At 45.3% G+C, this 9,983-nt stretch overlaps 1 protein-coding gene across 2 annotated transcripts; it reads left to right on the top strand.

Moving 5' to 3' along the window:
- The first annotated feature begins 115 nt into the window (after positions 1 to 115).
- Positions 116 to 8,178, top strand: LOC112253668 (integral membrane protein GPR180-like). 2 transcript variants are annotated; one of them, XM_042323835.1, is made up of 10 exons: positions 116 to 369; positions 673 to 759; positions 915 to 1,064; positions 1,348 to 1,548; positions 2,361 to 2,541; positions 2,707 to 2,756; positions 2,868 to 3,025; positions 3,643 to 3,834; positions 5,631 to 5,708; positions 5,800 to 8,178. In XM_042323835.1, the coding sequence occupies exons 3-10, from the start codon at positions 962 to 964 to the stop codon at positions 5,950 to 5,952; spliced, it is 1,116 nt and encodes a 371-aa protein (XP_042179769.1). In that variant the 5' UTR covers positions 116 to 369; positions 673 to 759; positions 915 to 961; the 3' UTR covers positions 5,953 to 8,178. The 2 variants fall into 2 exon arrangements, with proteins under 2 accessions (XP_042179769.1, XP_042179767.1); XM_042323833.1 differs by lacking the exon at positions 673 to 759.
- The last annotated feature ends 1,805 nt before the right edge of the window (positions 8,179 to 9,983 follow it).

Raw genomic sequence — 9,983 nt, 5'->3', positions numbered from 1 at the left:
ATCAGAGGCCTGCGTTGAGTTGGGCCGTTTTAGTGCCCACCCTTTTATCGCTCTCTGATTGGCTTGCAGCTTTGACGTGGGTAGAGGTCCTTTTATGATTAGGTGAAACCTAAATCAATCAAACGTTTCAGTGCAGATGGAACTCACCCTTTTTGACGAGATCATTCATTGTTGTCGTACAATAAATCACCTTCTTTATATTTAATTTGATACGTCGCTTTTAGGAGACAATGTATCCGTTAATGTTCACATTTACAGCCTTCTTACTATGCATTCCAGCTACATTTGGAAAAACTGTGTCGGGAGTTTTCAAGAGCGATGCAGCCAGAGAGCAGAATGGACAGTACATCACAAAATTCATGTACAACGGTAGGTGTAGCAGTCTGAAGCTAGCGACAAATTCTGGAGGGAGGCTTGTGTGGATGGATACACATGCACCAAGATGACGTGATGCGTTTTATTATTTGATGTTTTATATAGGCTATAATTGCAATGCTAATGTACATACGGAAGCAACAGAACATGTGTTCTTAGTCTGGAAAGTGCTAATCTCGTGCATGGTGTTATTGGGTTCAAAGATCAAATCACATAGGCCTATGCAGTGTCTTAATAATAGGTTGGTTCAGTCTTACATTAGACCCATGAGCATCAGCAATGTCATTCTGTTCTCAGGTACAACATGTTGCCAAATGTGATTGCCAGGCAGTACATTCGAATCAATAGAGCGCCTTCCTTCATCACAGACGGTCTGCATATTCTGTAGGTTCGAATGAAACCAAATCCTCTGAAAGGTGGATTTAGTGTCCTGTCAGATCTGTTCCCTCTTTCTCTCTCTCCTCCCCTCTACTTCCACTACCTCTTCTTCTCTCACACCCTCTCTTGTCTCTCCCTCCCTCTGTCTGTCTCTTCCCCAGTGGGTAGGGGTTTGGTGGTGTGCAGGCTGGAGAATGCTACCCTGGCCATGGAGAAGGAGTCCAGACTGCTGCTCTTCCCGGAGACGGAGGATGGCTTTGACATCGACAACCTCAGCTGCCACGACCGCCTCTCCAAGGCACAGCTCTCCAGTGAGTGTGTCTCTGTGACTGTCACGTGTATTGTTGTTTGCATTCATGTCCCGCTGGCTCGTAGTAAACATGCATTCATAAACAAGAGGCATTTGGGAAAGTGGCATAAATACCATCATTTACAGGACATATTCTGAATGTACTTGCAGTATGTTTTATCTGCATATGTAACCGACTGGTTATCAAACCTTGGTTGCCTGCATGACTTAAGGCCACATTAGCCCTCTGAGCGAAAGCCTAGGCCTTGTCTCCCTCCTAACGTTGTTTCCCTCTCTCTGCTCAGTCCGTCTGAGTGAGGAGGAGCACAACCAGAGCATCCCTCACCTTCACTCCCCCACGGCCTGGATGGCGCTGTATGCAGACCGCTACACCTGTGGGGAGGGGGGCATCATCCCTGCCCACGGGGACCTGACCTTCACCATCCTGCTGTTCAACCCTGACTCGGCAGGCAACCCCCTGGAACACTTCAGCGCTGAGGAGGCAGGTCAGTACATGCACATACTTTAATATATGCATTTGGTGCACTGTAAATCGCTTTGGATGAAAGCGTCTGCTAGTCATAACACACAATTTTATACTTCAAAATTTAAGATATGACTAGGGCTCCAGACAGGACTGCACTGAATGCTTGACTGAATGCTTCTTACCCCTGCCCCACCCTCCTTCCTTCCTGCCCCCCTCTCCCTCCTTCCTACCCCTGCCCCCCTCTCCCTCCTTCCTGCCCCCTCCCTCCCTACCCCTACCCCCGACCCACCCTCCTCCCTGCCCCCCCCCCTAACCCACCCTCCTCCCTGCCCCCCCTCCCCCCGACCCACCCTCCTCCCCTGCCCTCTGACCCACCCCTCCCTGCCCCCTGACCCACCCTCCTTCCTACCCCCCCCACCCACCCTCCTACCTACCCCTGCCCCCCTGAACCACCCTCCTTCCTACCCCTGACACACCCTCCTTCCTACCCCTGACCCACCCTCCTTCCTACCCCTGACCCACCCTCCTTCCTACCCCTGACCCACCCTCCCTCCTACCCCTGACCTACCCTCCTCCTACCTACCTACCCCCTACCTGCCCCCCTGAACCACCCTCCTTTCTACCCCACCCTCCTACCTTCCCCGTTCCCCCTGACCCACCCTCCTTCATACCACTGCCCCCTGACCCACCCTCCTTCCTACCACTGCCCCCTAACCCACCCCCTACCTACCCCTGGCACCCACCCTCCTACCTACCGCTGGCCCCCTGCCGCCCTCCTCCTCCCTATACCCCCACCCTCCTCCCTACCGACCTGACCCACCCTCCTACCAGGCCTGCATAGTTTCTACTGTCTGCTGATCCTGGCCTACTTTGTGGCATCCTGTATCTACATTCAGCCTCTGTGGATGGCCCTGAGAAAGGGTGGGCCCATGCAAACGGTGCTGAAGGTGCTCTCCACAGCCTTGGCCCTACAGGGGATCTCTGCCCTCTTCAACTACATCCACCTGGCCAGGTGAGTGAGACTCTGTCTCAGTCATTGGTACAGTCACCTTTCAGCAGCCCTGCTCAGGTTTACATCAGTTACTGTATTACAGGATTATCCTGTATTTCAGGATATTTGGATAAGTGAATATCAGTCTTGTTGTGTAAAAACACACACCTGTCTCTCGTTCCACAGGTATGCCAGGGATGGAGTGGGCATTCCTATCATGGGCAGCTTGGCTGAGTGTGAGTGTTGTATTCTCACTCTGTCGCTCTTGCTTCTTTCTTTGTACTGTCGTTCATTCTTCCTTTGTGACAGTGCTGACTGTTGCCTGTTGTTGTTCTCCCATGCTGCAGTCTGTGACATGGTATCCCAGGTGTCCATGCTGTACATGCTGCTGAGTCTGTGTGTGGGCTGGACCCTGAGCAAGAACAGGAAGCCCCAGAGCAGACCTCTCCAGTGGGACTCTTCCCCCGCCTCCAAAGCCCTCGCTATGGGAGGGGTCGTCACACAGGTCAGAGCCTCATCAGCCTATCCATGACCTTTAATCCCTTACCCCAAAATACTAAGCCCTGACCCTCACACTAACTTCCATCTCAATGGATACAGTAGTGCCTACTACTCGCACTAACCTCTACTTTGCTCACACCATCCCCTATCTTGACCAATACTGTAACCCCCTATCCTGACCAATACTGTAACCCCCTATCCTGACCAATACTGTAACCCCCTATCCTGACCAATACTGTAACCCCTATCCTGACCAATACTATAACCCCTATCTGACCAATACTATAACCCCTATCCTGACCAATACTGTAACCCCTATCCTGACCAATACTGTAACCCCTATCCTGACCAATACTATAACCCCTATTCTGACCAATACTATAACCCCCTATTCTGACCAATACTATAACCCCCTATTCTGACCAATACTATAACCCCCTATTCTGACCAATACTATAACCCCCTATCCTGACCAATACTGTAACCCCTATCCTGACCAATACTGTAACCCCCTATTAACTCTCAATTTCCCCTTTGGGATCAGTCAATAAAAACACATTCAATACCAATGACCTAAATACCTTTCCACTGACTCCCTGTATGTCACTGCCGGACCACTAGGGGGTGCTACTGCTGTGGGAGCAGTATGAGGAGACGGAGCACCACAGCTACCATGCCCAGCGCAGCATAGCGGGTCTGTTACTCATATCTCTACGTATCATCCTGGCCTTGCTGCTGGCCTCCGTGCTCTACACCATCATCAGCACAGAGAGGAGCGCCCTCAAGAGAGACTTCTACCTCAGCTTCGCCAAGGTAGGCGTAGAAATTAGAGGTCGGCCGATTAATCAGAATGGCCGATTGATTAGGGCCGATTTCAAGTTTTCATAACAATCGGAAATCTGTATTTTGGGGCGCCGATTTAAAAAAAATATATATATATTTTTAAACGCCTTTATTTAATCTTTATTTAACTAGGCAAGTCAGTTAAGAACACATTCTTATTTTCAATGATGGCCTTGGAACAGTGGGTTAACTGCCTTGTTCAGGGGCAGGAGGACAGATTTTCACCTTGTCAGCTCGGGGGAGCCAATCTTGCAACCTTACAGTTAACTAGTCCAACGCAATAACGACCTGCCTCTCTCGTTGCACTCCACAAGGAGTGTTACGCAAATGCAGTAAGCCAAGGTAAGTTGCTAGCTAGCATTAAACTTATCTTATAAAAAACAATCAATCATAATCACTAGTTATCTACACATGGTTGATGATATTATCTAGCGTGTCCTGCATTGCATATAATCTGACTGAGCATACAAGCATACAAGTATATGCGTCATATTGTGCGTCAAGCATTGCGCTGTTTATGACTTCAAGCCTATCAACTCCCGAGATGAGGCTCGTGTAACCGAAGTGAAATGGCTAGCTAGTTAGCGTGCACTAACTGTCGTTGTGTTGCTGGTTCGAGTCCAGGGAGGAGCGAGGAGAGGGACGGAAGCTATACTGTTACACTGGCAATATTAAAGTGCCTATAAGAACATCCAATAGTCAAAGGTTAATGAAATACAAATGGTATAGAGAGGAAATAGTCCTATAATTCCTATAATAACTACAACCTAAAACTTATTTTTTTGTTCTTTTAAAAAAAGAATGACCCCTTTTTTCTCCCCAATTTCGTGGTATCCAATTGTTGTAGTAGCTACTATCTTGTCTCATCGCTACAACTCCCGTACGGGCTCGGGAGAGACGAAGGTTGAAAGTCATGCGTCCTCCGATACACAACCCAACCAGCCGTACTGCTTCTTAACACAGCGCGCATCCAACCCGGAAGCCAGCCGCACCAATGTGTCGGAGGGTACACCGTGCACCTGGCAACCTTGGCTAGAGCTCACTGCGCCCGGCCCGCCACAGGAGTCGCTGGTGCGCGATGAGACAAGGACATCCCTACCGACCAAGCCCTCCCTAACCTGGACGATGCTAGGCCAATTGTGCGTCGCCCCACGGACCTACCGGTCGCGGCCGGTTACGACAGAGCCTGGGCGCGAACCCAGGGACTTTGATGGCACAGCTGGCGCTGCAGTACAGCGCCCTTAACCACTGCGCCACCCGGGAGGCCAACCTAAAACTTCTTACCTGGGAATATTGAAGACTCATGTTAAAAGGAACCACCAGCTTTCATATGTTCTCATGTTCTGAGCAAGGAACTGAAACGTTAGCTTTCTTACATGGCACATATTTTACATGGAACATATTGCACTTTTACTTTCTTTTCCAACACTTTGTTTTTGCATTATTTAAACCAAATTGAACATGTTTCATTATTTATTTGAGGCTAAATTGATTTTATTGATGTATTTAAGTTAAAATAAGTGTTCATTCAGTATTGTTGTAATTGTCATTATTACAAATAAATACATTTTTAAAATCTGCCGATTTAATCGGTATCGGCTTCTATAGTCCGCCAATAATCCGTATCGGCGTTGAAAAATCCTAATCGGTCGACCTCTAGTAGAAACACAACACAGAATAGCTGGTAACCCTTTCCATGTGTTTATAGTGCCATCTACATTGCATTATAATATTGGTTATTCCAGTCTCACTAGTTTGTTTCTCAGGGTTGTTTTATCTGGTTCCTGTGCCACCCTGTGCTGGTCTTACTCTCTGTGGTTTTCAACGAGCATCAGAGAGAAAAGGTGAGAGGACGACACTCTATAGATATATATATATATAGTACTGACTCATTCAGAAGGTTTTTGGTGCTGATGTTTGTGTGTCTGTTTCTAGGTTGTGACAATCGGTGTGATTCTATGCCAGGCTATTTCGGTGGTGATCCTCTACCAGCTTTTCCTGTCCCGTAGCTTATACTGGGAAGTATCTTCTCTCTCCTCTGTCTCACTACCCCTCACCATGTCCAGAGGGGGCCGGGGACGCTACTGACCCCGCGTGCAGGGGGAACACTTTCACTGTGACACACGCCGAGGGCGAAGGGATACACCGTGACACCTGCAGTTAAAGGGACAATACTTCCACTTCTCTCTGCTCACTCACGACGAAGGTTCCCCCACAGACGGGTGAGGAAAGAGGAGGGTGGGATGAAGAGAAGTAGGAAGTTCACCCACAAATATAGAAGAGAAGAGGAATGATGGCCTGCTCATGTAGCTGGATAGCACACCTATTTAATAGCCTCCCAAGCAGGATGAGAGTGAGACCTGGGTTTAAGCGCACATAAAGTATGTATGTAAATGAGACTCATTTGTTAGTATACAACAGATGTGGACACAGGTAACTGCCAAAATAATGGAAACCCTTGAGTAAAAGAGGGATCCAAAGTATATTAAAAGCAGGTGCTTCCACACAGGTGTGGTTCCTGGGTTAAGCAATTCACATCCCATCATGCTTAGGGTCATGTATAAAAATTCTGTTTGCCATGGCTGTGGCCCTACAGGATGACAATGCCCCCATTGAACAGGGCAAGGGTGGTCACTGAATGGTTTGATGAGCATGAAAACTATGTAAACCATATGGCCGTCTCAGTCACCAGATCTCAACCGGGGACGGTGTTTTCCACCACCATCAACAAAACATCAAATGATGGAATTTCTCGTGGAAGAATGATGTCGCATCCCTCCAATAGAGTTCCAGAATCTATGCCAAGGTTTATTGAAGCTGTTCTGCCTCGTGGCACAACACCCTATTAAGACACTTTATGTTGGTGTTTTCTTTATTTTGGCAGTTACCTGTATGTTATTTACAATTGTAGTATGTATGTGTAAGTTGTGGTTTACTGTTTTACTTTGAATGTCAAACTTGGGCTGGATTTGATGTCTCTTTTTCATTTTCTGACGCAGTATAAGACTCCCAAAATGTTTAATAGGTTTATAATAGATTACAATGAAAGGTTACCGATTGTCAAATTCATTGCCGATAAAGATATCCAGGCTCGGACTGAAATACCGTTGATCCATAGAGATATGGATCCATGTTCAGTGTGGTAAATCTCAAACCAATAATTTAGTCTGATCTTAACTCTGTCAGAAATATAAAGTTGGGTCTTTTTTTTTTTAAACAGAGTTGCTTCACACTGTTTTACTGCCGTTTCATTCTATTGTCGTCAATTGATGGTTCTTTCTGTGAGGTTCAGGTTTAGGGTGTGCTGAAGCTATTACAGAAATCACATGGAACTCATGGAATCCTTGTGTCATCCCCAGCACTCCAACACTGCAGCTAGTTGCATGTGTGAGAATCGTATTACTATTATTATTTGTGTACTTATTGAATTATACTTGAATATGAACGCTTGGTATTGTTTTGTCTGACATTGGAGATAGACATGTGCAATGTTTAAATGTAGCTTTATTTTCTTTCTCAATCGTCGCAAGTGCCTGAGAAGACAATCACTTTGCTAGTAGAGAAGGTACCTGTGTTTGTCTATGAAAAGATGGGTTTCACATTGACATACATGTCCAGTCTGATAGTTAAGTTATGCAGAGATATTGGGGGGGAAATGGTCAACAGAGCAGTGACTGTGTAATGTTCCTATTAAGCATGTTTATAACACTGTTTAAATTCATTACTGTATACTTTTGTAAAACAAGTCTTTATCAGATGCTAATGCAATACAAGAAAATGTCAGCAGGGGGCAGCAGTTCTCGATCTGTTACAGTAGCTTATGTTGACCAGCGTTTCTCAACCCTGGTCCTCCAGTATCCCCAACGGTGAACATTTGTATTGTAACCCTGGACAAGCACACCTGATTCAACTTGTCAACTAATCATCAAGCCCTCAATGAGTTGAATGAGGTGTGTTTGTCAAGGGCAACAACGAAACGGTCTATTTTTTTTAGCAAAGACACTGCTGTAGACTACTCTCAACCAATGCACACACAAACCATAGAAGTTACCAGTGTCTTTGCTCAAACTGCCTCCATTCTCATTCAACTAAATGCATGATAATTCTGGATAATTCAAACATGGAAGGACAAACCACGAAATGTCACGGTTGCTAGGAAATGCCACCACGACGCTCCACCTTGAGTACACAAACAGTTTCCCGGCTCTCCACTTCCTCAAACGGATCTGAGAGGCTAATATCAAACACTAACATCAGAGCTAAGCCAAGTCAGTCTCACTTTATTTGGGTAGTTGCTTGCAGATAGATAATCATCTTTGGTTGGTCATTGGTTTCGGTCCATCTGCTATGGATTCCAGTATGTGACACTAAATAGGCCAATATAAATAGTAGCCTACACAACACAGTCAAAGTTGTGGAAACATGTTGTGGAATGTGGTTAAACTAACCCCAGACTTCTAAACAGTGAAAAGGGGAGGAGTCATGTTACTGATGTTTCTCCACTACCTGCCTGTTTTCTTCTTTGGTGGTTTCAGAGTCACTGTTAGTTAGCTGGTTATAATCCTTGTTTTCTGGATGCTCTTCTTTCACTCATTTTACCTTCATGTTGCAAAAGATCAAGAACATACCATGAACTATGATTGCTGTGTTTACACAGGCAGCCCAATTCTGTTATTTTTTCACTAATCTGTCTTTTGACCAATCTGGAAAAGATCTGATGTGATTGGTCAAAAGACCAGTTAGTGTGTGGGGGGGTGGGTGGGGGGGTCAGAATTGGGCTGCCTGTGTAAACACAGCCTATATGGCACTGAACCTTATATGAATTAAACTATTTGAGAATGGTGGGCTATTAGTGACAATGAGGACTAGGCCAGCAGCAAAGTAGTGCTCACTCCCACACCAGTCCCATACTGCTGTTTAAACCAGCACAGGAGCACCTGGTTACACACATCAGTGGCTCCCTACAGACCAGACCATGGTGTCCATCTTAGGTCTTTTCAGGACACTGGTTACCCACTGGGCTATTTCTGACCTCAGGCACACCAGGACACTGTGGGCTGAGGGGGATGAATACACACAGGACTTATTTTCCTGCAATACCACCACTAACTAACTCCCTTTCTTGTATTATGCAAATAGTCTGACAACAGGAACGTGCTTGGGCTAATACTGTAACATTCATTTGCACCTTTTTTGACTCTACCACAGAAAGTAGTACCAATTCAGGCAGTACTATTCCATTACAGGGGGGACTTTTTTAATAGTGTTCCTTTAGATAAGGGGGTTTCTATGTATTCTATATCTAGGTCAGGTAGAGAGTAGCGTAGCTGGCAGCCTGAAACCACAGGCAAAGATAGACAGTTTCTGTTAATGTATTTGAAATACTTATTTGAATTGAGTATTTTGTCATTTGACTTACACTGGGCTGAACTACAATCCAATGTATTTTGTATTTTCAAAATACTGTAATTTGGATTGTCAAAATAGAAAATACTTTTCTATACCATTTTTCCTAGCGGTTCACATTTTGTGGCCCCTCCTTCACCCTGCGTTGGTATCAGAAGTCTGATAGCACTATGGTGTGATAAAATTGTCTGCTAAATGAATGAATAAATGTGTTTGTCATCAGCAAGGACTTGGGAGTTTTATTTGGGATTAAAAGAAAGGGAATAGAGCTAAGCACAGGCATAGTCCTAAAGGAAAACCTGGTTGTCTGCTTTCCAACAGACACAGAGACAAATCCACCTTTCAGCAGGACAATAGCCTAAAACGCAAGGCCAAATATACACTGGAGTTACCTACCAAGACGATATTGAATGTTTGAGTGCCCTAGTTACAGTTTTGACTTAAAATCGACTTTAAAATGGCTGTTTAGCAATGATCAACAACCAATTTGACAGAGCTTGAATAATTTTTAAAAGAATGGGCAAATATTATACAATCCAGGTTTGCAAAGATCTTCGAGACTTACCCAGAAAGCTATAATTGCTTCCAAAGGTAATTCTAACGTGTATTGACTCAGGGGGTTGAATACTTATCTAATGAAAATATATTAGTGTTTCATCTTCCATTTAACTTGTGAATTTTTTTCCACTTTGACATGAGTATGTAGTGTAAAT

This window comes from Oncorhynchus tshawytscha, linkage group LG07 (assembly GCF_018296145.1).
Source record: "Oncorhynchus tshawytscha isolate Ot180627B linkage group LG07, Otsh_v2.0, whole genome shotgun sequence".
NCBI classification, from domain to species: Eukaryota; Metazoa; Chordata; class Actinopteri; order Salmoniformes; family Salmonidae; genus Oncorhynchus; species Oncorhynchus tshawytscha.
The sequence above is the reverse complement of the archived record's forward strand: the minus strand, read 5'-3'. Positions and strand labels throughout refer to the sequence as shown.

Bases quoted from the DNA above. Each gene is read 5' to 3' on its own strand.
- LOC112253668 (XM_042323833.1), top strand. From the start codon at position 231: ATGTATCCGTTAATGTTCACATTTACAGCCTTCTTACTATGCATTCCA. The intron at 3,835-5,630 runs GTAGGCGTAGAA...TTTGTTTCTCAG, and splicing joins TCTACCTCAGCTTCGCCAAG to GGTTGTTTTATCTGGTTCCT. The intron at 5,709-5,799 runs GTGAGAGGACGA...GTCTGTTTCTAG, and splicing joins ACGAGCATCAGAGAGAAAAG to GTTGTGACAATCGGTGTGAT.